Raw genomic sequence first — 26,723 nt, 5'->3', positions numbered from 1 at the left:
GGGTACACAAGGGGCGCCTGGATGGCTCAGTCAGTTCAGCATCCGACTCTTGATTTCAGCTCAGGTCATGATCCCAGGATTGTGGGATCGAGCCCCACATTGGGCTTTGCACTGGGAGTAGAGCCTGCTTAAGATTCTCTCTCTCTCCCTCTCTCTCTGTCCCTCTCCCACTCTCCCTCTCAAAATAAATAAATAATTTTTTAAAAACTTAGGTAAGCAAATACCTTAAGAGCCAGCAATTCTGCTCTGAGACGTAAATTTCAAACGAACTGTGCACAGCTCCGTGGGGAAATGTGCAGGACGCTGTTCACCAATGCTCCTGTGACGGAACACAGTGGTGGCAAGGCGGGGTCTGTCACTGGCAGGTAAACACCTCAGACACGGCTGGCGGGGGAGGTGATCTACAAGAATCTGGCTGCAGTTATAAACAATGTATTCCAGGGGCGCCTGGGTGGCGCAGTCGGTTAAGCGTCCGACTTCAGCCGGGTCACGGTCTCGCGGTCCGTGAGTTCGAGCCCCGCGTCGGGCTCTGGGCTGATGGCTCGGAGCCTGGAGCCTGTTTCCGATTCTGTGTCTCCCTCTCTCTCTCTGCCCCTCCCCCGTTCATGCTCTGTCTCGCTCTGTCCCAAAAATAAATTAAAAACAAAAAAAACAACTACAAAAAAAACCCAATATATTCCATGTCCGCGGAACAACATGGACAGATCTAAACACAGAGCCCTTGGTGGAAGAAAGTCACACACGGAATGTGCAAAGAATAGCACAATCATGATGCGGAACAAAAAGATACATCATATGTGGGGCGCCTGGCTGGCTCAGTCAGAAGAGCATGTGACTCTTGATCTTGGGGTCATGAGTTCGAGCCCCACGTTGGGTGTAGCGATTACTTAAATAAAACTTAAAAAAAAATACATCATAGGAAACAGCAATGCCTACACTTGAGGAACACATCAGACAAAAGGATGCCCGTTAAATTCATCAGACTGGTGCCTTGGCAGGGGAGGGATGTGGGAGACGGAGTGGAGCTAAAAGGCAATGAAATGTGGAGACAAGCCCAGCATCCAGATAGACAACATGTGGTCTATCCACAAATTGGAATGTTACTTGGCTATGAAGAAGGAAGGAAATAGATACCGTAGCTTGGATGGACTTGGAAAACACGATGCCGGGCGAAAGAAGCCAGACGTGAAAGCCCACATACTGTGGGCTCCTATTCATGTGGGAGTCCGGAACAGGGAAAGCCACAGAGACACTGAAGCAGATTCGTGGTTGTTTAAGGGGTGGGGGGAGGGCAGAGGAGGAGGGGGTGACAGTGAAGAGGTGTGGGGTTTCTTTCTGAGGTGACAAAAACGTTCTCAAACTGAGTGTGGTCACGGATGCACCGATGTGTGCATTAAAAATCAGTGCCTCGTACCCTTAAGTGAGTACATTGTGATGGTGTGTGAGTTATATCTCAACAACGCTGTTTAAAACAAAAAAAAAAAAAAAAAAAAAAAAGAAAAGGGCACGGACAGGTGAGGGGTTTGCACGGGCCGTGACAATGACCCTATGGACTGAAGTTACAAAAAGGAAGACACCGACCTAAGCACCCGCTCCCCCCTGCCCCATGACGGCCGGCCGGCTGGTGGCGAGCGCCCACAGGCCAAAGTCTTGTGAGCGGTCCATGACCAGTGCAGCTGGTGGTTGTTGCTTCACCTTGCAGAGGCTAAGTCACGTGGCTGGGAGGTTTAAGAGTGAGGGTTTGTTGTGGGGCACCTGGACTGCCCACCCCCCTGGGGCCCCTGGTACCAGCTGCTGCTTTCTTTGAGTTCCCCCCCCAGTCTTCCCCCCCCCCCCCCGCCCAGGAGAAGGGGGTGGAGGAGACCCAGGCAGGGAGACCCCGATGGTGAGTCTGGGCAGGATTTGGGGCCCACCCAGGGCTGGTCCCGCCACCTGTCTGGTTCAGCCACCTGTGCTGGAAGAAGCTCTCAAGTGCCCGGCAGACCCCATAGCGCTCGGGAGGCGTGAGTAGGTGCTCCAGCTGCTGGCTGAAAGTCCTCCCCTGAACCCGGATGCTGGAGGGTAGGATCTCTGCCACCCACTGCAGGGAGGTGAGCGCCGAGGACGGGTTGGGGGAATCCAAAGAATCGGAGTCTGTCGGGGACCACGGGCAGGAGAGGCACAGGTGACCCAGCATCCCCAGGTTGGATGACGTGTCCCTGGCAGCTGGGGGGAGTGCCGGGCACTGGGAGCCACACCTGCTGCCAGAAGCTGGGGACAGGGATGCAGGGACAGCCCCTGGCAGGGTCCCTGAGGCTGCCCCACTGGAATCTACGGCACCACGTGGGGAGGGAAGCTGCAGGCTTAGGGGGAAAGGCAGAGTCCTGTGCAGACTCGTAAATCCCACACACGGAGCCCTGGCAGGGTGTCTGTGAGCCGTGAAACCTAGTGGTAGTGGGTGTCTCACCGCTGGCAAACGGGACAAGCCCCTCCTCCACCACCAGCGTGGGCACCGCGCCACTGCCTTGAAGCATGGACACCACCTTGTCATGGGAGCAGTTCCTGCCGAGAAGAGATGGCCCAGGAGGGCCTGACCAGGATGAGCCCTGTCCACGGCCACCCACCAGACCTCCTTGTCCTGCTGGTAGAGGCCACTCAGCATGCCCACAGCTAGGCCAGGACCAGAAGTCGGGTCCTGCTCATTCATATCCTCTGCAGGAGATACTCCAGGCCCAGGACCAGCTGGACACTTCTGGGCGCAGAGGGATTGAGCCCACGTCACCCCTAGGCCGGGCTATCCTCAAGGGCAAGACACTCATGGTCCATTTAACTGTGTCCCTTGCATGGAGCTGGGGTGTTTTCTGGTTGGAAGGATCAATGACATCCTGGCTAGTGTAGGGGGACAGATTCAAGGGTTCCCACAGGAAGAGGGGCAGACTGTGGGGACCAAGTGGTCATAGGAGATTGGGACCACGGCCTGGGTGTCCCAAGAGGCAGGAGTCTTGGAGGATGATGTGTCACCAAGCTCTGATGTCCCCAATAGCCTCTGACCTCATGTCCAGTCCATTGAGGAAGAGGATCCGGTCGCCTGACTTGAGAGAAGCATTGTCAGCCGGGCTCCCTAGAAGCGAGAAGAGAGCACGGGCCGGTCAGCTGGGCAGGGCCTCGCTCTGCGAACCCATTTCACAGGAGCAAAACGGGAAAAGCGGCAAAGGACAGCCAAATTCAGGCTAGCAGATCCCACATTAGACCCAGTACTCCTCTGCTCTCAGCTGCTCTGAGCAGGGAGTGAGCCCCTGGGTGGGCATGGGAGGGTTTGGGGCACGGTGTGGACCACCTGTCAGCCCTGAGCTGTTGAAGCAGTGCAGAAACAAGGAAGGTCTTGGAAGCGGTATTTCTGCAGCATCTGTGCACCTGCTGAGAGCCCCAGTCCATACACCGGTCTCTGCCCCTCACGTAACAGTTCACGTGGCAGATTCCTCTGTGCCTTTGTCATCAGGAGAAAGTGCGTCTGCCTAGAGGGACGCATGCGTCTCCCTCAGGCTGTGAAACATGGTGTATTAATCATGCTTGTTTGTTTCTGTGCTTCCTGATGCTTTGGCATCTTGGGGGCAATGGTGACCTGGGAAGCACTGCCCTCCCAGGGCTAGCCAACTCCTACGTGGTAAATGACTGGCTCGGAAAAGTGTCTCTTGTACACAACGGATCCAGAGCCTACAACCAACCAACCTCCTTGTCTACGGGGCTCTCACACCCCGGGCCACTGTTGCCCTGCCCTAATCACCCAGGGCCAGGCACCTCCCAAAAGGGGACAGCTCCTATGTCCCAGAGCCTGCTGAAAGCATTCAAACTCATCCTACACCTGCTTAGCTTGCTTAACCTGCTTGGCTCCCTTTGCTTCCCTTTCCCATGTGGCCCTGTGTGGTGGTGTGGCCCTGCATGATGTGGCATGTCCCTTCCTCTTGGGAACTGTGAAGGACACGCTCTTTTTTCCAATGGTGATTATCTCCTGATCTGTTGGCCTCGCTGCACCAGGATAATAATAAAACCTGCATTTTAAACCCAAGATAGCAGTGGACTCTCACTCGGCTTTGATGGCCCTGAAGGTTAGACCAAACCCAGTACCTACCACCTGGGGAGGGGCTGGTAACTTTGCTCCTATGGATGCAGGTTTTTTTTCCTTTCTGCCTCTTTTATCAGGTGCTGCTCTAAATTTGATTTGGAAGCAAGTGGGGGAAGGGACAGATGCCTAAAGAAAACGTACTCTCATGAGGCTGTGGGGACTGTCGGGGCAGAGGGGGCAGGGGAGAAGGCTGCTCAGGAAAGACTTGCTAGGGAAGCAGAGTCCTTTCCCTGGGGCTGAAAAGGGGGAGAGGAGAGGGCGATGGTGGTGGTGAATCCAATCTGGCCCGTCTGGAAGCTTGGGCCAGCCTGGGGTAGGAGGGCCAGAGGGGTTGTGGCCGGGGAATTCAAGATCACTGGAACGGGAGTCAGGAGATCTCAGGTTCTGGTCCTTGCTTTGCCAGAGCCTCTAAAGGCCTCAGTTTCCCCTTCTGTAAAAGCTCTTACTGAAGCATTGGTTTCGCTTCCTATGACAAGGAAGACAAGGGGGAAGCCTGGACACTGGGTCGGAGAGAACAGCACATCTAGATTTTAACACGGCCCTAGGCAAAGGATCTCCGGCTGGACCACGTGGGTGGAGCAGGAAGGTGGTGGCTCAGTTGGAAGCGACAAAGAGGAGAGATTACTCTTTTCTAGAGCACCGGCCCTTGGGCCTCTTCCCTACAACACTGTGCCAACAACTTAGTAGTGCACAGATCCGAGAAGAACTGGAACGCGTCAGTCATCTGAGATCCCCGTGGCGGGAGATGCTAAGGCACTAAGGCACTTTCCTGGGCATCAGAAGATGTCCATCCCACAAATCCATGCATTGGAGGTGTGAGATGAGGAAGGGTAGACAGGACTCAGCATCAGCAGGTCCACCAGTGGGGATGTGTCACCAGGAGCAGCGTGCTCAGGTGCTGGGAGGTTATGGATGCAGGTGACCCAGCCCTGGGAGGTGGTTACCAGGAGGGAAAGTTCAGTTTAGTGCCAGGAGACATTTCTGCCCCACAGAGACCTTTCACAATGGAAGACCCCTCCCCCCCACACACACCCCACCTCCAGAGGGGGAAAAGGGAAAATTCCTGCACTAAGGCTCTGCCTTTTTCAAGATGCCACCATTCCAGGAGCACCCCACCACCACCACCAAAAAAAAAGGGAGGCAGGGTGGGGGTGGGAGGAGAGTCCAGATTGGGAGGCCTGATGCCTCTCTGAGTCTGACCCGCCCAGCAAGTGCCAAGTTCACAGTGGGCACCCAGCACAGAACACGCATGGTGTTGGGGTGCGGCCTGGGCAGGCATCAGGTGTGTGTCCTGGCTCCCCCAGTGTCTGGGACCGCGCCCTCAGCCCCCCACGTGGACGCAGGGAAGGTCTGGATGGTCACTTGGCTCAAAGGCGACCCTGAACTTGGAGGGCGTTTGCCCCAACTCAGACGGATGTATCTAGGATACTTAGAGGGCACGGGCTACCTGAGATTTGAACCTGGGGGGGTGGAAGCGAGGGGGCGGGTTACTGAGTATCGGCCTAACAGGGTCCTTCACTCCATCCAGGACAACCCGCCTACCCCTCACCAGGCAGGACAGACTCGATCCAGACAGGCCCATGGCCGCGCAGCGTGAAGCCGAAGCTCTTGTTGCCCTTGTAGACTCGGACTGTCCTGGGGAGAAAGAAGGGGGTGGAGTAGGGGGGCTGGCCGCGTGCCCCGCCCTGGGGAGAGAGAGGCTAGGGGGCATAGGGGATAGAGATGTCCCGTGTCCCGCTGCCCTTAACCTCTCCTGCCTCGCACCCGCACCCCCCAGGTGTCCACGCCCCGACCCCGCGCGCTCTGCCCAGATCTCCACCCCGGCCCTCCGACTAGGAAGCACCCGCAGCCCGTGCGCGCGCGCCCCGGGTACCTGCGCGTGCCCCCCGGGCCCGCGCGACCGCCCAGCAGCGAGGAAGCCTTGCGCGGGGGCGGCTCGTCCGGGCGGCGCGGGGCGGCGCTGGCGCGAGTGGACACCAGGAGGCGCTCCGGCCGCTCCTCGCTGCGGCTCCGGCGCAGCCGCTGCGCTCCCTGCGCCCGGCGGGCGCGGCACAGCTTGCCCAGCAGACCCTGCGACACCACCTCGTCGAAGCGCGCCCGGTGCTTCTTGGGGATGAAGATCCTGCGGGCGAGGGCCGCAGAGTCGGGGCGCGTCCCCAGACAGCGCCCCGGTCGCGGCAAGGCGCGGCCTAAAGGCTCCTTCTCGCGGGCGCCGCCCCGGGCTCTCCCGCCCCTACCCCAGGGGTAACCGGGGAATCAGTAGCCCGCGCCCCACTCTCCCCCTCGCTGCCGGGACTTGCGCCCCAACCGGCCTGCGCCACACAAGAGCCACGGCGCCCGGCTCTCGCCTGGCTCGCTCCACCGCCGGAAAGTCACATTCGGACTGTCCCCGCTACTCTGGCCTTGAGGGACCTGAGCGCCCCCAGAGCGCGTCCACGGTCCTGTTCCCTTTCCTGCCTGTGTCTTCCCGTTTCTGACCTCTTCCCTAACTCCCTCGTTTCATGCCCTTGCACCTGCCAGGCCAACCCCCAGCCCGGGATCCCCCCCCCACCACTCATCTTCTTCTTACCTGATTCCAGGCAACTCCGCAGGAGAAAACTGAAGCCACAATCTGCCCCGGGGTCAGACTCTCCCCAGACCCTCCTTACACTCCCCGTCCTCCTGCTCGCTTCTCAGGCCAGTCCTTTCTACAGCTGCCTCCTCAGAACTTGCCAGGACTCCCACATCCAGTCCTACCTTTTACACTTTTGCCCAGGCTGTTGCCCCTGCCTGGTACCCTCTGTTTCCTAGCTACAATGGGCTCGACCCTCAGCACCCAACGCCGGCCTTCCTTCAGTTTAATCCAACATGTGACATACAGTAAGACCCTGCTACCTGTGCCGGCCAGGCACTCAGGTTCAGAGCTGACGGCACCGTGGTCCTTGCCCCCAGAGAAGCCACCTGAAAGTGGTGAGAGGCAGTGGGGAGGCTTGGATGGCCTCCCCGTGTGGGATCCACACCCTGGGCTGATTTCCTTGGTAGCTGTGGATGTCTTCTGCAAAGCTGGAAGCTCTCTGAGGGCTAGGTCTGTGGCTTGGCTGAGGGCCACAGTGACCAGTCAGGGTTTGGCACAGGGGAGGGACCCAGTGACTCAGTAAACGGGGGTCCACCAGCAGCCCAACCACACCTGCGAGTAATGGCAGCAGTTAGCACCCTGGTGGACTCCCCTGTCCATAGCACAGGATCTGGAGGCTCAGAGAAGATCTGTAACTTTCCAGGCTTACACAGCTGGCCCCCGGCACAGCTTGGACCCAAGGCTGGCCTCTGAGCCTCAGCTCTGTGGCAGGACTCTGCCGAGGGACTCCGAAGTTCTGGTTGCTAGTGAGGCCTCCCTGGCTGCATCCCAAGGCTCCCTTCCATGTTCTCTGTACCAGGAGCCAGTGCCAAGGGCATGGTGGGGAGGAGGGAGGAAGAAGGGAACAGTGGCTTTGCAGCCAGCTGGAATATAATCCCTCTGAGGTTGTCCAGTGGCCCCCACCCTGTTTCCCCCAACCTCTATGGGTAGGATTAAGAAGACCAGGCAAGCAGAATAAGCTGGCCGATAGGAAGGAAGGGATGTGGATCCTCCAGGAGGAGGGGGCATCAGGGCTGCCCGCCCCCCCCCCCCCACCTCTGAATGTTTCAGGCGACCAGGAGGCCAAGATGAAAGGCCTACTCAACTCTTCCAGGAGCATCCTGGTCTGATGCTGTCCTTGCTCATCCACAGCGATTCCCGAAAATATAGAGCCTCGGCCTCATTCCCCAGATGGTCACTCAAGGTCTCCGGAGCCTGACACTTCCATCTGCCTGGCCTGCACATTCCCCTCACCCTCCCAGACCCACCACATGTCTCAAGCTCAAGCAGAGGGATGACAAGTGGGAAGTTGCCCACCTCCCACTTGGGGCTCCAGCCCCAGGCTCCAGAAGGCATCGGCCCCGCTCCCCCAGCCCCTAGGTCGAACCTGGGCATGGGCCAGATGACCACCCAGCTCCACCCTCCAGCAGCAATTAACAAAAAGGCCTTGCGCCCCCCGGGGTGGTAACCACAGTGAGTCACCAACTGCACAGGTGGGAAAAGATTGGTGGTCTCTTCCCTGCTTGGTGTCCTCAGGGCTAAGCCAGAGGCCAAGGCTGCCTTGTGAACCAGATGCCCTTCCTGGCTGTGTCGGCCTCCATGAGGCTCAGTCTGGCCAGGTACCCCAGCCCTGGGTCTGTTCTGAATCCACTAACCCAGGACAGCCAGGCTCATTGGGGCCTCCTGGACCGCTGCCCCTCTGACTCTGCGGGTATGGCTGCCCCAGCACTCTCAAATCCCTGCTATGCCAACGGGCTTCTCTGAGACCACAGGACTCTTCCCTGGCCACACAACTTCAGTCAGTCAGTTCTGTTCTCTCTGCCTGGGGGGTCAGGTGTAAATCCATCTCCAGGTTCCTCCTAGGGGTTGCCCTAGGGTCCTCTCTCTCCACCACATTCCCTGACATGGCTCTCTGGCCAGTTCTCTCCATCTGCCCAATCGTAGGAAGGAGAGAGGGCTTTTCAGTCTCAGCCCTTGGTTTCCCCCCACCCCCATCCCGACCCCTAGAGGCGCAGGCAGGTTCCAGGCACCCAACGCGGGGAACTCGCCCCCGTGTGCCGGGTGGGTGTCCACCTCAGTGCCCCAGCCCCACCCCTTCTCAGGCCGCCCGAGGGGGGTGCGCCGCGCCCAGGGCGCACAGTTCCGGGGGGCGCGGGGCGCGGGGGGGAAACTACCGAAAGTGCCGAGAGAAGCCCTGGTCTTTCCCCATCTGGAGCCGGCGGCGGCGGCGGCAGCGGCGGCGGCGCGGCAGGTGCCGACAGGTAGGGGTGGCCGAGCCCGCGAGCGGAACGAGGGCGCCGCGACTCCACGAGCCTCTGCCGGGCGAGCGCACTCGGCCCCTCCCGAGCCGCCCGGGCCCGCGGCCCCGCTCCCGCCCCTTCTCGGGTGGCCCCGCCCCGCCCCGCCCCCACGGGGGACCCTTCCGCTAGCTCCCGGGGATCTGGGGGGCGGTTCGGGGCTGTCAACGCTGCTTCCTCTCGGCCGGCTTCTTCAGTCCCTCCCCAGGTGCCTCGCCTCCAGCCCCTCGGGCCCTGGCGCCCAGGCCCCCTGCACCTGGCTGCGGCGAGACTGAACCCCACAGTTCGGGAGAAGCTCCGACTTTCTTTTGTAGAGCACGGGAAGTCTTTCCGGAGAGGGTGGTCTTAGCGTTAGGCTTCAAGGAGTGGGTCAGCGCGGGGAAGCCCTTCTCACCTACCCCGGAGAGAAGCGCTAATCAAGAGGCTAGAGAGGGAGGCCTTGAACGCCATTGTCAGCGTCTGAGACTGAACACTGAGAACCTCGAGGAGCCAGGGGAGGGTCTGTCTCAGGATTTAAGGAGAGGCGGAGGGACCCCAGAGGTTTTGGTGCACCAGGGGAGTGGGTGAGGCTGGGAGAGGAACAGGGAAGGGTGTGGGGTGGGGTAAGTGGCTAGGTTCTAAAAACACAGAGGAAGGAGAGTACGTGAGATCTGGTGAGTGAGGGGAAGTGAGGAGGGGCGGCCAGGCTGGGGCAACTCCCAAGTGAGGCTCAGGAGGCCAGCCGGCCTCCTGTTGGGAGAGAATCGGAGGAACAGCTAAGGGGAGAAGTGGGAGTTAACAAGAAAGGCGGTCTGGACCCTTCTCTGGCTCTGGGCCTGCTACTCCCTGGGAGTCAGAGCAGGAACTGACCCCAGAGAATCCACTGCATGGTCATTTCTGGCTCATCAAGTCCTGCTCGCCCTCAGGAAACATAGACACAGGACATCTTGAGGGCTCCTTAGGGGACATCAACAGAAAGCCGTCTCCTCACCACGAGGTGGCCACTACCCAGAGAGACTGGCACTGCAGAGGCAGAAACCCCCTGGCCTATAGGTCTGTGTCAGTCACTGGGAGGAAGGAACAGCTTATGTGGTCCTGCCTAGGGGCTCCTGCAGCCGGTCACAGGGAGGCCCCTGCAGGACTGCATGGTCAGACTTGGTACTCGGTTCAGACCATGCTGCCCAGTCCACCCGCAGCCCCACGTTCCTGGCCCCAGTGAGGCCGCTGCCCTCCTGTTATCAACCAGGCCTACTTTTCTCCCCGCAGCAGCAGCACCAGCAGCAGCAGCAGCGGGAAGCCGGAGCCAGCACTCATGCGGCATCCTCCCAGGCCTTGTCCTCAGCCCTGCCAGGGACAGAAAAGCCTGAAAACCTCCAGAGTCAATACAGCTCCCTGACATCTGCAGGGCCACCGCTGTCCCATCATGAGCTGTTTCTGTTTGGCTCCAGGTGCAATGGCCCAGCATCCAGAACCAGGCCCGCCCGAAGGCCATGAAGACGGTCGGTCCACCTTGCTGTGGGCAGAGGAGGTGTGAACACAGAGCAAATGCCAGACACAGGCGCAAGTGCACACACCGCCTTGGAGCCAGGCGTCACTGTCGTCCCCTGTCCCCGTCCCTGTCTGTCCACAGCACATGCCGCCCCTCTGCCCCAGCAGCCCAGCGCACAGTGAAGGCATCAGAAGGGGATAATATCTGCACCTGGCCAGATAGCCCAAGACGACATGGTGGGGGGGGTGAGGGCAGGGGTCAACCGACAGCTGGCCTTTGCTGCGGAGCCTGCCCCACGAGAGGATGCTACTAAAGGCACATCACTCTAGGACAGCAGTTGTCAACTGGGGAGTGATTTTGCCCCCCAGGGGACATTTGGCACTGTCTGGAGACAATCTGGGCTGTCACAAAGTGACAATTGGGAGGAAAGTGTGCTACTGGCATCTAGTGGGTGGAGGCCAGAGATGCTGTAAGCATCTGACAACATACAGCACCCCCACCCCCCGCAACAGAGAATTATTGGGCCCCAAATGCCAACAGTGCCAGGAAGAAAGAGATCTTCCCCAGGGGAAGCCCACACTAACTGAGCACATACTACGTCCCTTGTACTTCTGCTCAGTTTCATAAGAATTCTCCCAATCGCTTGGCATTATGGTGCCTCGGACATTTGTCATTAAAGCAGAAGAGGATGAAGTGGGGTGCAGGTGTCCCCTCACCCCAGATTCTCAACCGATCTCTTCCTTGCTTGTAGCTGGCACACTTCATTTATGTGATTTCCTACCAAGAGCCCTGCTGGGAACACGTAAGGGTTGGCAGCCCCATTCTTCAGACAAACTGTAGAGGCCAGTCAGCCTGCCCAAGGCTGCATGGCCAGTGAGTGGACCCGGGGGTTCAAGCTAGGTCTGTTGGAGTTCCAGATCCCAGCTTCCTCCATCACGGCTTTTGCTTCCCTCTCCTCTCACCCAGCTGCCCCTCCGGCTCCTTCTAGATTCCCTGGAACACAGCAGACTACAAAGCCACCTTCGCTCCCCTGCTCCCTCCTGACTACACTTCCCAAACTGCCTGGCCCGTCCTAATTAGAAAGTCATTTGATCACTTCATCAAACTGGGATCCCTTTGGGGATAGATCCACATTAGGCTCTGAGCTGCAGAACGAACCCCTTGGCCTACGTTACCACCGCTGACCCAGATCTTACCCTCATGGCAGCACCGACCAGGAGAACTTTCTGCGGCGATGGACACGTTCTAAATGTGCACTGTCCCGCACGGGAGCCACTAGTCATACGTGGCTACTGGGCACTCGAAATGTGCCCAGCGAGCCGGAGAGGCTGAATTTTAAATTTTATTTAATAATCATTAAATTTAATTTTTAAAAAGGTACACGTGGCTGCTGTGCTCCATGATCTCACCGCTCCCTCTGCTTTCTCCCCAAGCCTTCTGATCTGGCCCCTGGGACCACCCCTCAGAGGTCACACGGTGATTGGGGTGGGTTCCAGCCTCTGCCAAGCTCTCTCTCTCTCTCTCTCTCTCTCTCTCTCTCTCTCTCTCTCACACACACACACACACACACACACACACAGGTTCACCTACCGCTTGCTGCTCAATCTCTCATTCAAACCTTGTCTCTCCCCAGTGGGACATCCCAAGGCTGCAGCGGTGGCTCTTTGTGGCCACCCACCCCAGCAAGGTGGTTCACGGCCGGGTACTGTTGGGTGCCCAGTGTTGGGTACTGAGTGGCACCACCCGCGCCTTGGCAGGGTCCACTTCTGTGGCTACATGCCTGGCCCTGATGAAATCTTCTAGGGGGCTGTCTTCCCACCCCCATAGGACGTACTGCCAGACTCGGAGGGTCACTGAGCCACAGCAGGGGCACCTGCTGCCTCCTCCAGGGAGCCTGTCCTGATTGCGCCCTGCTGAGTTAGCCCTGGGCTGCTGGCACTCAGCCCTCAGAATCACAGGTAACTGTATCTGTGGCTCCTCCATACCCCCTGTGAGCTCTCCCATAGAAGGTGCTGCACGGGGATCACTGCCGCAACCCTGGAACCCAGCGTGTGGGCCAACAGAGCCTGGGAGTGGGGGTGGGGAGGTGGACGGTAAGGAGATGGGGGTGGGGGCGGCTGAGGCCACACGCTGCCAAGGTACCCCTCTCCCTGCAGAGCCCAGCTGGGCGCCGCCCCCTCTGCCAGCATCCTCCCCAATTTTCCTGTCGAACTTGACAATCGCTGACAACAGAGCTGCCGTTTCATCCTCCCCAGCAGCGCTCCGGGGATGCTGCGGGGACCGGGCATCCCCGGCTGTCCAGGGTTCCCACTTCCCCGGGCTCTAAACCAAGCACGCCCAAGGGGGCGCCTCCCCCACCCCGGCTCTTCCTGACCCACTGCCGGTCGCCTGGGGACTAACGAACGGGAAAGCAGGCTCAGGGAGGCAGACAGGCTGTCCCGGGAGACAGAGGCGACAGAGACGGAAGCCGGGGCAGCTCCGAAGGGAGACGAGGGGGACCGAGAGGGCCACCTGAGTCCAGCTGCTAGCAGCCTCGACACAAGTGTGCCAACTTCCCAGGGGACGGCGAGCCGCCCTCGACCCTAACCCAGCCCTGGTGGAGATGGGCGGGGTGGGGGGCTGCCCATCCATCACCTCCCCAGGGAGCCCTCAGCGCCAGCGCATCATCCGCTGAAAATTAGGCTGTAGAAATAACTTTTTTTTTTCCTCTCTTTGGATTTTCCTAGCAAGGGGCAGGCCCCTAACTCACCCCAGGCAGCTCATGGTGGCCTCTTTCGGTGGCCTTCTGTGCTCCGCTGCAGAGCCGAGACGCTGCGCCCGGGCTTGGTGGGGGGGTGGCCAGCCCTGTCCCTGACATTGGCCAGGCCCAGAGGGAGGGGCAGGCTGTGGGGTGAATGGCAGCAAGGGGAGGGGGCGGGCTGAGCCCAGGAAGGGGGAGGGGGGAGCCATCGCAGGCCCTGGAGGCAGGGTGAGGAGAGAAAGACCCCGCGGGATCCCGGCAGGGAAGGCATCAGGCATCACTCGGAGGGGGCCTGATCAAAGCTGTGCTGTGCAGGGCTGTGATGCCCTGGTGGGAAAGGGGGTGGGTGTGGGGGGCTCAGAAGACTCAGGGGCCACGCCAGGTGTAAACCCACCAGGAAATTTTTTTCCTAAAGGATAAATTGACAGGGTCCAAAGCTGAGCAGAACACAAAGTGCACAGCTGATGGGTTCATGGTCCTGTGACAGCACTCATTTGCTGTGTGACTTTTGGGCCAGCCTCTTAACCTCTCTGAGCCTCAGTCTGCCTCCGAGAAATGGGCATAATAATGGTGCTGGGGTGATTCAGCCAGAGAGTGTTTCTCTAGGGCCCTGATGAGGTCCCTGGCGCACAGCTGGCATCATCAGAGGGCACAGAGCACACACTGTTTGTAGCACGGGGCGTCCTTCCTGCAGGAGATGGGTCCTCTCTGCAGCCTGTCCCAGCCCAGCATCCAGCAGCCATCCCGACTCGTACACAGTGATGCCCTGGCACCCAGCAGAGCCAACAGCCGCCCTTCCCAGGGTCGGCCTTCAGGCCACCGGCCCACCTTGCGAGTGGGTCAGTGTTGGGGTTCAGTTCCGTGGCAGGACGCACAGCATAGCGCCTGGGGCAGCGGCAGAACAGCGGACATCTCTAAGCAAGACACACTCTGCCTGCCCAGTCCTCCCCCAATGAAGGTACCTGAGGTTGTCCATGAGTGGTGCACGGGCCTCTCTGGGCAGCACCAGGGTGAGCGCCCACACCAGGTCATCAACTCGCTGCTGTGCCGCAAACTGCTTCAGGGCAGCGAACACCCGTTCCTTGGCGGTTGGCTGGTCCCCCAGGATCTCATCCACCTGCAAGGAAGGGTCTGGTGAACGACCACAGGGACCCAGAACAGAATACTGCTCGCCTCCGGCGCCTCCCTCAATTTCCCTCCGCAGGACAGTTGGAGCACTGCCTGAGCTCCGTCGTGAGCTCTTTACCCAAGTCACGTCATTTCCAGCCTCACGGCAGCCATACAAGGTGGCAGGGCTGATATCCTCATTGACATCTAAGCAAACGGAAGCTGGTAGAGGTGGGGTTGATTTGCCCAAGGCCACGGGGTCAGGGCTCGAACCCAGAGACCGCCCTTCCACTGAGTATTGTAAGGATCAAAGGAATCAATACAAGAGCTTTAAAATGTGCCAGGCACTCAATAATTGCTAGTTACTATTATTATAACACTATACTCCCTGCCACCACACGGTTCGCTGAGAGATCCCACAGGGAACATTCTGGCACCACAAAAAAGCCCCGGGGTGTGTGCCTAGCCCTGAATTTGGACTCCTCCAGTGCTTTCTCTGGACTTCTGTTTTCTTCTGCTTTGTGTCCAAACCAGCTGATACCAATCAAGGTACATCTACTCAGAGGAGTCCATGCAGCCGTTGGAAAGGGGCATGCAAACGGGCACCATGTTTCTGGAGGGAAGCTTGGTAAGTGTGTTCAGAGCCTAAAAATGCACCAGGACTTTACCCAATGATCTAGAAACGTATCCTAGATCTGTCCTGAAAGACAAGACTATGCACAAAGATTTATGAGTGAAGAGGTTCACTCTGCATTGCTCATGGAGACATTGGAAGCAATACAGAAATCCTGATAATACTGGATAAATAACTGTAGCACATCCATTTGGGGGGGGTAGTTGTAGTCCTGGCTATTCAGCCAAGAAAGGGGGAAACCCCAAACCATGTGGGAGGCAAGACTCTGGCAGTTACGGGGCAGCCAAGGGTAGCTTTGGGCAGTTGGAGGCTCTTGTCCAGGGTTTTGCCTCTTGAAAAGATGATGGAGAGACAGGGGGACAGCAAAGCTTGCTCAGGGTGGTGACAAAGCCCCGCAGTGCACCCTGAGCGGACTTGTCCTAACTGGGTGGTTTAGGACAGCTGGACCTCAGGTTGCTGGTCCTGTCCCGGTTCTAAGGCTGGATCTCCAGTGCCGACTCTGTGAACCGTTCCTCCCCCCACCCCGATCCCTTTCTCCTGCCCAAGTTAGCACAGTCAACTTCTGTTGTTGGAGAGCCAAGTTCACCTGAAACCCTGTGGTACTGGACATCGTTGATTCTGGGGGCGAGCGTCTCTGAAATCAGGATGTATCTTATGGCTAATTGCCATAAGATATGGATGTGGTCATAGATGTTCACCGTGTTACTTGAACTGACTTACATGCATTGCCGGTACTAAATATGTTCCAAATGAGTCTAGAAATTCTCTTTCAATGGCTACTAAACTAAATGATGAGTAAGTAATAAGGAAATATGGGTCATGGGTTAACTGGCACAGGTTTTTCTCTGTTGATGGTCAATAAAACGGGCATCTTGCATGTGATGTAAGGTGGGACTATTTGGTCAGAAAAAATGGTGCTGAAGATCTTTAAAACAATGAAATGGAGGGGCACCTCGGGGACTCAGTCAGTTGAGCGTCCGACTTCGGCTCAGGTCATGATCTCACAGCTTGTGAGTTTGAGCCCCATGTCAGGCTCTGTGCTGACAGCTTAGGGACTGGAGCCTACTTCAGATTCTGTGTCTCCCTCTCTCTCTGCCCCTAACCCACTCTCATTCTGTCTCTGTCTCTCTCAAAAGTAAATAAACATTTAAAAAAAAAACATGGAGAGTGATGGCTAAGTCTGTGGAGGTTCTTTTGGTGGGGTAACTAGAGTGTCCTAAAATTGATCGTGGTGGTGCCTGGGTGGCTTAGTCGGTTAAGCATCCAACTTCAGCTCAGGTCACGATCTCACGGTTCCTGGGTTCGAGCCCTGTGCTGACAGCTGGAAGCCTGGACCCTGTTTTGGATTCTGTGTCTCCCTCTCTCTCTGCCCCTTCCCTGCTTACATTTTGTCTCTTTCTCTCAAAACTAAACAAACATAAACAAATAAAATTGATCCTGGTGATGGTTGCATAAATCTGTGACTATATCCAAAACCACTGAATTGTACACTTTAAATGAGTAGATTGTATGACATGTGGATATATCTCAATGAAGCTGTTATAAAATATACAGGAAAATGTGATAAACAGGCAAGTGAAAAAAAACAGGTTACAAATGGGATATGCAGTGTTACATTTTTATACATATACAATTACGCATATATCTATGAATTTATCTATGAATTGGAAATATGCACTAAGTTTTAGTGCATATTTTTTAAATAAGTCAGTGGTTTCCATTTTCTCTACAGTTTATATGGTTTATACAGTCAGGAAAAAGAGTGCATGTTATCATTTCTCCCTTTATTTTTTACTGTAGTAAAAATGCACGTAACATACAATTTACCATTGTAACCATTTTAATGTGTACGATTCAGTGGCATTAAGTACATTCACAACATGGTTTAACCATCACCACCATCCAATTCCAGAACATTTCATATCCCCCCAAATGGAAACTCTGTGCCCACGAAGTACTCACTCCCTCGGCCGCTTTCCCCCAGCCAGGTGGCAGCCACTAATCTGTTTTCTGTGTCCACGGATTTGTTTACACTGGATACTTCTTGTGAATGGAATCACAAGAGTGAGGTGGCTTTTTTTTTAATTTTTAAAAATGTTTATTTGTTCTTGAGAGAGAGAGACAAACAGAGTGTGAGTGGGGCAGGGGCAGAGAGAGAGGGAGACACAGAATCTGAAGCAGACTCCAGGCTCTGAGCCATCAGCACAGAGCCTGTCGCAGGGCTCGAACCCAAGAACCATGAGATCATGAGCTGAGCCAAAGTCAGACGCTTAACTGGGTCACCCAGGTGCCCCCAAACACTTCTTTTTTAATGTAGCAGTTAGCCATAGTCTGTCCATACTCCACGAGAACCCTCCCTTCATGGTCAGGGGTCTGAGGTGTGTCTGGACACTGACAACCCGAGCTGACCCCGAAGCAGAGGTGGGAGGCTGGGCGGCAGAGCGAGCCTGTGAGTTTGCCACGCATCTCTGTTAGGGGAGTGCGGGCGCAGCCTCCGCCAGAGCTGGGGCTGTCCGCTACCGCCTTTTCCACCTTCCATCCACCTCCAGACATCCACAGACAGCATCCTTCCCCACAACCCTCTGCCGCCCGAGAACCAAGAGCTCCCCATTTCCTGGTCAAGGTCAACCCTCCAGTCCACAGACACCCCTCTGCCCCACCTGTCCCCACCTTCTCTTCCTGCCATCTACTTGTCACGTGGCTCTCCGCTCAAAAGTCACCTCCTTGAGGACGCTTCTTGACCACCCTGGCCAAATGGCCCCCATCTCTCTCTCATCTCCCTGTTTATTTCTTCACCTCCTTGATCGTTATGCCCAGATAGCTTGTTTATAGATTTGTCCACTTCCTCTCTGGCTCTTCCCCACAGGAACATGAGCTGCAGGGGAGCAGTTTCCCTGCCTGCCCTCATCACGGCTGTCTCCCCAGCCCTGGCGCATCACGCCCGTAATCAATGATGGCGAAACACAGGGATGTCAGCGTCTCTACTGCCTCCTTCCCTTGAGTTTTTATAAATGTTCAAGTCCCTCCCCACCTGTAAATACAAGTCCTTCTTGTCCTGCAACCCCATCATGCTCTTAACTTTTCTGGCCCAGAGCTGTCTACACTTGCTATTTCTATCCAACTGCCCTGACCCACTACGGTGCGCCCCCTTCTTGCAGCATCCTGTGGCAATTCTCTGGGCAAGGACCCCAAATGGTGACTCCTGGACCTTGATCTTCAGCCCAGAGCCTGCTCCTGAACTTCAGAACTGCATGTCTAACTCCCTCCTAGATAGACGCCCAAGGCGATTCAGGAAGGCTTTCCGGAGGTGATGATGCCATAGAAACAGCGGTTCAAGGGCGTCAGGCCTGAGTCCTAGCACACGCACCCCACACGTCTGTCTCCTCCGCCTGGTATGACCTGATGCGACGGCCTGAGACCCAGACCTGAGCACAGGGCCTGGCACATAGCAGGCACTCACTGGATGTTTCTGGAACTGAACTGAAGAGCCACAGTGGTGGCTGGCTGTCCTCTCAACGGCGTTTCCTGCAGCTCCCCTTGCTGACCTCAGTTTCCCTGGTGGTGAGCAGGGTGGGCTGCAGCACCAGCACCCCCTTCTCTTCCACCCACTGTGCCGAGGAAGGTTAGTGGTTTTGAAATCAAAGTCAGATGCAGCCTCGATTCAAAGGAGAACATGGCTAGCTGGAAAGACGTTTTATGTAAGAAAGAGGAAAAAATAGTTCCTCCCCCCTGGGGCCTGTGCCACAGTGCGGTTTTGGTGTCAGCTATTACCCAGATGCTCCCAACCTATATCTAAGCGTGAGGCACCATCACGGGACACTAATGGATTTCTATTAAATATCAGAATCTTCAAGGAGGAAAAACTGGGGCAGGGAGAGCGCTGGAAGCTAATTGTCAGAAAGCCCTTGATTGTCCTGAGGCAGTCTTTCCTGGGGATTTGCTCTCAGTTTTTGGAGATGCTTGGTGAGCTCTAACCAGAACCCAGCACTCCCCCTTGCCAGAAAACACATCATGGCTGGCCTGGGCAGCCGGTCACATTCCTCCCCGCGCTGGTCACCACCCTGGCCCTGCTTTGTGGCCAGGTCTTCATATCCACCTTGACCTTCTGGGGGTTCTGACCATGCCCCCTTCCAACTCGCCTGAGGCTGGACGGAGCCTGGGGCAGGCCTTCCAGGTTATCTGGAATTCTAGCAGGCATTACTAGTTGCTGTGGTCTGAATGGTGGTGCACCCCCCGCCCCATCCCCCGCTCATATGTTAATAACCTAATGTCCAGTGTGATGGTATTACAAGGTGGGGCCTTTGGGAGGTGATTAGGTCATGAGAGTGGGGTGCTTGTGGGTGGGATTAGTGCCCTTATGAAAGATGCCCCAGAGAGCTCCCAGCTCCTGCCCCCTTGTGAGGACAAGAGAAGTCTGCAACCTGGAAGAGAGCCCTCACTCCATCATGCTGGCTGGCACGCTCATCTTGGACTTCTGGCCTCAAGAACTGTGAGAAATAAATTCTCGTTGTTTCTAAGCCACCCAGTCTGTGGCATTCTGTTACAGCAGCCAGGACGGATTGGGGCACAAGTGCTCACCAATATTTCCAAGCTCCCTCCCTGGACGCACAGAAGACTACATTTCCCAGCACCCTTTGGGAGCAGCAGTGTGACTAGTTCTGGCCAATGAACATTGACTGCAGGTGCAGTAGTTTGCTTTTTGAAGTCCCTAAAAGCTGATGCACAATTTTCCATGCTCTCTTCTAGAGAAAACCCTGAAGCCTCGCATTGAGATGGGGGCGTCTTGGGATGTTGAGGGCCTCATGTAGAGGTCAGCCACCCCAGAGTGTCGCCTGGACTTTTAGAGGACTTTGTATGGATGAAAAATAAACCCGTGGGGTGTGCAAAGACATCAAGATGTTTGATGTTGTTTGCTACGACAGCAGAGCCTATTCTGGGGATAGAAAGGAAGTCATATCTTTTGAGGAGCTGGACACTGGTGACCTAGGGAGGCCAGAGCTAAGTGTTGTGTGTATGAGAGAGTGACTGCATATACTTGGCTACAGAGGCTGGCCTGCTCAGGGGCATGGGCTGAAAGGCTCAAGTTGGGGTCCTGCCCAGACAAAGGGTCACACCAGGGTACATGGTGGAGCTGAGGTTCCTGGCAGGGGGCGGGGGGGCGGGGTAGGTTTAGAAGAAGGGAGGACTGGACCAAGCTTGGGCACTGGAGAAGGCTAGGTGAATGGAGGTCTGACACTGGGCAGTGGGCTGGGAGCCATTTCTGCAACAGCCAAATGCAAACAGGGCTTCCCAGCCCTCTGCTCCCCCAAATCTCATGGTCAAGCTCTGCCAAGAGGAGGAATGAGTAGTGACCTTTCCATGGAGGACAAGGAAGGGTGTCCCAATCATCAAACTGAGTTCCCAAGGTGTTGGGCTCGGCATCCACATCTGAAGGCCCTGGAGGACAGCTATATGAGGGGGGATGGACTGAGATGGTTGCTGCATGGAGACCTTGCCCATGGTCCCAAACAGACATGACCATACTGGTCAGCCTCTTCCTCCATGACTGTGTCACACCCCAGTTTCTTGGGTTTGCCTGGATTTGTCCAGAAAAGGGTCAGGTTTCTGCAAATCAGGGATTGCTTGGGATTCTGGCCCGAGGCCAACACCATCCTCAGACCTTCCTTTCCAGCCCTGGGTCTCCACCTCTCCTGGTGGCCACCCCTTGCTTCCTGTAGGTGACTCAGACCTTGGGCTCTTCTTGTGGTCATTCCAGGCTGTCACTCTCAGTCCTCAGGGAAGCCCTAACTTCCCACCTGCCACCGCTCAGGGCCCATTCACGCCAAAGTCTGAGAGGAAATGCTTTTGGAAGGTTGGGGGACATGAACCGTGGCCTCCTATGGCCAGCTAGCCAGCCACACTGCTATGTAAGGCAGGGCCAGATCCCAGTTTTGTGGGGGCCTGAAACAACTGTGACTCTTTAAAAAAAGGAACACTATGTGCTATTCTCTGAATGTTTGTGTTCCTCCTAAATTCATATATTAAAATCCTAAGCCCCAAAGATGATGGTATTAGGAGGTGGGGCCTCTGAGAGGGCTCTGGGTAGAGCCCTTCCGAATGGGATTAGCGCCTTTAGACAAGAAGCCCCAGCAAGTCCCCCCGCCCCTGTCACCACAGGGAGAAGGCACCAGCTATGAACCCGCAAGTGGCTCTCACCAGACACCAAATCTGCTGGTGTGCTGAGAACCTCTACTTCCAGCCTCCAGAATGGTGAGAAATTAATTTCTTTTGTTTCTGAGCCCCCTGGTCCCTGGTGTTTTGTTACAGCAGCCGCAATGGACTAAGACACTATGTTAGTAATACGGGCAATGGAAGGGAACATCCACTACCACAGGATGTGGGTGAGAGTCATGGGCATAACAAGAAGCTCAGCGCCAAAGAGAATGTGCTGTACGTCCATTAACATCAAGTACATCCATTAACACCAACGTCACAAACAGGCAAAAGTCATCTCTAATGATGGAGTTCGAAATATCAGCTACCTCTTGATGGGGTGAATAGGACAGAAAAAAGGGCACGTGGGAAGTTTCCGGGGAGAAGGAATCGTTCTGTTTTCTACATTTGTCATTATCTATACTCTGTTGCTCTACATTTTGAGGAGGGTGGTTGATTACAAGGGTGTGTGGGTATGTTAAATGTGTTGATCTGTACACTTGATGTACTTTATACACCTGTGTATGTCAATAAAAAAGAAAAGCAACTTCTACAAAATAACCGAACAAGAGTTAACAAAATTACGGGGCGCCTGGGTGGCTCAGTGGCTTAAGCGTCCGACTCTTGGTTTCGGCTCAGGTCATGATCTCGTGCGTGGCTCATGAGTTAGATGCCTGCATCAGGCTCTGTGCTGACAGTGTGGAGCCTGCTTGGGATTCTCTCTCTAGCTCTCTCTGTCCCTCCCCCGCTGGCTCCTTCTGTCTCTCTCAAAAATAAGTAAATAAACTTAAAAAAAAAATGATTAAGAATTACAAAATTAGGTACAGGGCTTTGAAGCTTGAATGTCATTATATTTCTGGTAAATATGTCTCCAGAAGATTCCTCAGCTCCAGGTTATGGGAGCCTCAAGCTCCAGGCCCACAACAGGCCCGTGCCCAGGGTCCCCTGCCCACCACCCCAACTCCTCACCCCTCACCCCTCGCGTCTCCTACCTTGCGGCTGAACTCCTGGGCCTTGCGTCTGCGCTCCCGGTACACGGCCTCGGGGCGCTTGCGGCCCGTCAGACGCAGCAGCTCGCGGCCCAGGGAGAGGCCTCTGCTGGGGCGCAGCGGCCGCAGGGCTGCGGTCGGGGACGCGAGTCCGGATCCCGCGGCTGGACCCCCGTCGGGGCCCGGGAGCACACCGAGGCTGGGCGGCACGCGCGGGCAGCGCCGGGCCAGGCGCACGAGGTGCTCGCGACTCAGGCCGCCCACGGCCAGCCCCTCCACCTCCAGGATCTGGTCTCCGGGCCGCAGACCCCCGGCGTGAGCACTGCTCCCTTCTGTCACCTCCAGGACGAAGCAGGGGCCCGAGCCACCTAGCCGGAAGCCAAAGTCTTCGGGCCAGCCCTGGTTGGTGGCCGGCATGGCAGCGCTGGCGGTGCGGCTGGAGAGGGAGAGACACTGCCCAGGGGATTCCTTGTGGCCCTGCAGACCGCTTAGATGCCCAGGAGATGCGCCAGTCTGAGCCTCTAATTCTCTCTGCCTCCACCTGGAGAATTAGTTCTTAAAACAGTGTCTGAACTCCTGGATCCAGCTGTGCCTGAAATTCACCAATTTCCATGTGACAAAGGGACTTCCCAGTGACATGAATTCACAAATTCCTACTGACTTTGGTGGGGATTTGCCCTTTGAATTGTAGGACTCTCCTTTTTGACTTCCTTGGGGAAGGAAGCATGGTATGGCTGACCTGGAGGTCTCTAGGCTCCCGGCTGTAGGAGAGCCTGGCCGGGGGCGGGAGCTGGTGGGGGGGGGGGGGGGTGTGTGCCTCTGTTTTCCAAAAGAGGCCAGATGTGGGCATCGGTGAGGTGGGCTGGGGCCACAAACCTTAATGGGAAAATTAATAATGGGAAACCTCACTAAAAGGGAGCCAGGAGGCCAGAAGGGGGAGCCGTAACAGTCTACCTCAACCGTAGGAAGAATGATCTATTACCAACCCCCACAGAGGAATCATCAAACAGAAGAGAATCATCCAGTTCAGGTCCAACAGGGAAAGATGTGCATAGCCTCTCCTCCAAGAAAGGGAGCGCCCTGCAACTCAGCTGAGCCAATGAGGAGCTGTCTTTGCCCCCATCCCTCACTTTTCCCAGTGGACTTTCCTTCAAAACAACCCTTCCTGACTTCCTCCTCCTTCTCTGTGAGAGAAAGTTCCCCTTCTTGGTTTCGCGGACTAGCCTATGATTTTTGCCATAGGCTTGTCCTGAATTGCCATTCTCTACCATTCTTGCGTTAACCCATTTTTGCCGGAAAAATAATTTTTATTTTTAAGGTTAACGCACACAACCTGGAGAGGAGGCGGGGGGGACTGTCCTGGATGGAACAACCTGTGTTTCCCTGTGTCTATTTAGAACAGCAGCCCAGGGACAGCCTCTGAAGTTGTAGGCAGTATGTGGTGTGAAGGCTTAGTTTTCCGGGGAAGAGTCCTTAGTTCTGAGGACTTCCTGACCCTGGCTTCGAAGAACCGTGGACGGCTGGTTTTGAAGGCCCTCCACAGATGCCTGGATCCCCTGCACGGAGTCAGCCTCCCGTGGCTCCCACTCCCAGGCACCTGAAAATGTCTTTAGGTTGGGGCGGGGAGGAGACCCAGGGTTCCGACAGCATCGTGGGCCAGGAAGAAACGGTTTTAAGCGACAACCGGGTGAGAATCTGTCTCACCTGGCCACCAGAGGACACAGTGTGAGCACCCTGGGTGTGGTGGAGGCTGTCACACCCCAAGACCGGCTGGCTTACTCCTGAACCCATCCCAGGGGACCTGGTCCTCCTCTGCCAGTGGCCATCCTGCCATGGCGTCTCAGGGACGCGTTTTCTGTCGCTTGGAGGCAGTGCTGGACTCTTGGGTCCACCGGGCCCAGATGGGGTGGGCGCATCACCGTGTCTTAAAGGAGCCTGAGGTCAGTTCTTGTACCGCGAGGGAGGCGGCCAGCTCCCCCACAGTCAAAGAGGGGCTGGCTGGAAACTCTGAAGCTGGGGCTGGGAGCCGTGCTTCCCCTCCACGTGCACACCTGTCTGGCCAGCACACCAATGGCAAGCTGCCTACCAGAGGCCAGAGCAGGCAATACCTCACACCTCTACACACAACCTGGGGAGCCCACAGAGTCACGGGGACTGAAAGCCACTCAGACTCTACTGGGCTTTTGCACCATGTCAAGCCCTCCTATTTGTCCCCAGCCCTGCAGAGCGACCCAAGCCCTCCCCCGCCCACCCCGAGCTCTTGGTCCGGACCACTCTCTGCTCTCTCACCTTCCCCTAGAAACAGGAATCCAGGCTCCTGGCAGGGCTGATGGGCTATCTTGGGGCATCAGAGGGAGGTGTCCCAGGGCCACCCATCCCAGAATGTTGGCTGATGACCCCCCGTGCCCCCAGATCACTCACCTTCCTCACTGGTGCTTTCAGTGGTTGCGGGGACAGAGCACGGGGCTTGTGGGATGCCTGGGGACACTTGCTTGTGGCCAGCCCTCCACCGCTCAGGGCCTTGGCATCGGTTACTGATGCGCCCGAGGTGACAGCTGGAGTTTCTAAGGCAAAGTGATCCTCCGAGTAACCTGAGAAGGCCCCAGTTACAAGGCAGGCCAGCAGGATGGCTGGACAGCTTGGCCAGGGCCCAGAGTGGTCGGCCCCTGCTGCGTGGTCCTGGAGGGCAAGCAGTGATGTTCAGACCGGAGTGAAGGCTGGCTGGAGCTGGGCCATGGCTGGGTCCCCCCATGAGGTCACGGAGCTTGGTGGGTGGGCCAAGAGGGTTTCTTCAGGCTGGTTTGAGGTAGGAGGTATCACTCAGTCCAGTGATGGCAGAGGAGAATGATGAGACTCAGTAAGGCAGGAGGATCCAGTATCCACAGGGAATATCAACCCAACGGCCAGATTTACCATCATCAGAAGAGGAGGTCCAGGCCATGAAATAAGGTTTGGATGGGAAAGGATGCTCACCTAAGTAATTTTGGAAATGAGTGGAGTCCATAAAACTAAGCACACAGTGCTATACTGTAGCTGGTGAAGTCGGTCCCCACTGGGGTACAGGTTAACAACTGTGAAATCACCACACATGCATGCTGGACTTGAACAATTAAGTAAGTGGACTGGGGGGGCCAGGTTACTCTCTGGCAGAGTGGGAGGTCACAGATAAGCAAAAGGGAGAGCTAGAATGATCCACGTGGCACTGGGTTAGAGTTGGGGACATCAGCGTGAGCTCAAGTTTGGCTTACTATAGCTGCAGATGGGCATGTACATAAATATTTACTGGGGCTCCTGGGGGGCTTAGTCGGTTAAGCGTCTGACTTTGGCTCAGGTCACAATCTCATGGTCCGTGGGTTCGAGCCCCACGTTGGGCTCTGTGCTGATAGCTCAGAGCCTGGAGCCTGCTTTGGATTCTGTGTCTCCCTTTCTCCCTGCTCCTCCCCGGCTCATGCTCTGTCTCTGTCTCTCTCTCAAAAATAAATAAACATTAAAAAATTTTTTTAGGGGCGCCTGGGTGGCGCAGTCGGTTAAGCGTCCGACTTCAGCCAGGTCACGATCTCGCGGTCCGTGAGTTTGAGCCCCGCGTCGGGCTCTGGGCTGATGGCTCAGAGCCTGGAGCCTGTTTCTGATTCTGTGTCTTCCTCTCTCTCTGCCCCTCCCCCGTTCATGCTCTGTCTCTCTCTGTCCCAAAAATAAATAAACGTTGAAAAAAATTAAAAAAAAAATTTTTTTTTAAAAAGAAATCATTACAGATATGTGCATATACATAGATTAGTATAGGAACATATGTCTGCCTGCTCTGTCAGCAAGAGGGCTGAGAAGCCAGGCATCCTGGCAGCATTGAGCACATCTAGCGCCAGATCTTGGTTTCGAATATCATTCTCCAATAAAAGGAGGCAGGATCTTTGGAGAAATGACTGATTCTAGGCCTGGAAAGTCGGAGAAACTGTCAAAAACTGGAGGGGTCGGGGCGCCTGGGTGGCTCAGTCGATTAAGCATCCGATTTCGGCTCGGGTCACGATCTCATGGTTTGTGGGTTCGACCCCCGCATTGGGCTCTGTCCTGGCAGCCCAGAGCTTGGAACCTGCTTTGGATTCTGTCTCTCTCTCTCTCTCCCCCCCTCCCCCACTCACACTCTGTCTCTCTCTCTCTCTCTCTCTCTCTCTCTCAAAAATAAATAAACATTAACATTTTTTTTAAAAAACTGGAGGGGTCTAAGGAGAGCTGATGACTGGATGTAATGCGGGATCCTGGGACAGAGAAAGGACTTTAGGAAAAACTAAGGAATCGAACTAACTAATGACAATGGATCAGTATTAGTACAGTAGTTGTGACAAAGGTACCATAGTAACGTAAGATGCCAGCAATAGGAGACATTGGGTGTGGGGCAGCAGGGAGCTTTGTATTACCTTCAAGCTCTTCTGCACATCTAACAGTATTCTAAAATTAAATTCTTATAATCAAAACCTTTTCTCAGGATGTGGGGGATGGGGATCAGACAGAGCGGACGATACTCTTAATGGGTCATCAGGATGGAGCTGGGTGTTTTCCCGAGTTGGTTTACCCAAAGGTGTTCCACGTTACCGTGTGTGTGCATGTGA

The 26,723-nt window shown here is 56.0% G+C and overlaps 1 protein-coding gene across 1 annotated transcript in view; it reads right to left on the bottom strand.

Annotated features, from left to right (window-relative positions):
* The window catches only part of LOC122471259 (Grid2 interacting protein), a 35,894-nt gene extending 13,340 nt beyond the window's left edge, over nucleotides 1-22,554 (bottom strand). The window contains exons 1-7 of the mRNA XM_043559638.1: nucleotides 22,126-22,554; nucleotides 14,163-14,317; nucleotides 5,976-6,224; nucleotides 5,652-5,737; nucleotides 3,031-3,100; nucleotides 2,447-2,541; nucleotides 1,950-2,133 (exon numbers count right to left, since the gene is read on the bottom strand). Of these exons, the coding sequence (XP_043415573.1) occupies nucleotides 1,950-2,133; nucleotides 2,447-2,541; nucleotides 3,031-3,100; nucleotides 5,652-5,737; nucleotides 5,976-6,224; nucleotides 14,163-14,317; nucleotides 22,126-22,539 (1,253 nt within the window). The 5' untranslated portion in view covers nucleotides 22,540-22,554. The remainder of the gene's footprint in view (nucleotides 1-1,949; nucleotides 2,134-2,446; nucleotides 2,542-3,030; nucleotides 3,101-5,651; nucleotides 5,738-5,975; nucleotides 6,225-14,162; nucleotides 14,318-22,125) is intronic.
* Between the last annotated feature and the right edge of the window lie 4,169 nt (nucleotides 22,555-26,723).

Source organism: Prionailurus bengalensis, chromosome E3, assembly GCF_016509475.1.
Source record: "Prionailurus bengalensis isolate Pbe53 chromosome E3, Fcat_Pben_1.1_paternal_pri, whole genome shotgun sequence".
NCBI classification, from domain to species: domain Eukaryota; kingdom Metazoa; phylum Chordata; class Mammalia; order Carnivora; family Felidae; genus Prionailurus; species Prionailurus bengalensis.
This window is presented reverse-complemented; position numbering and strand designations above follow the sequence as displayed.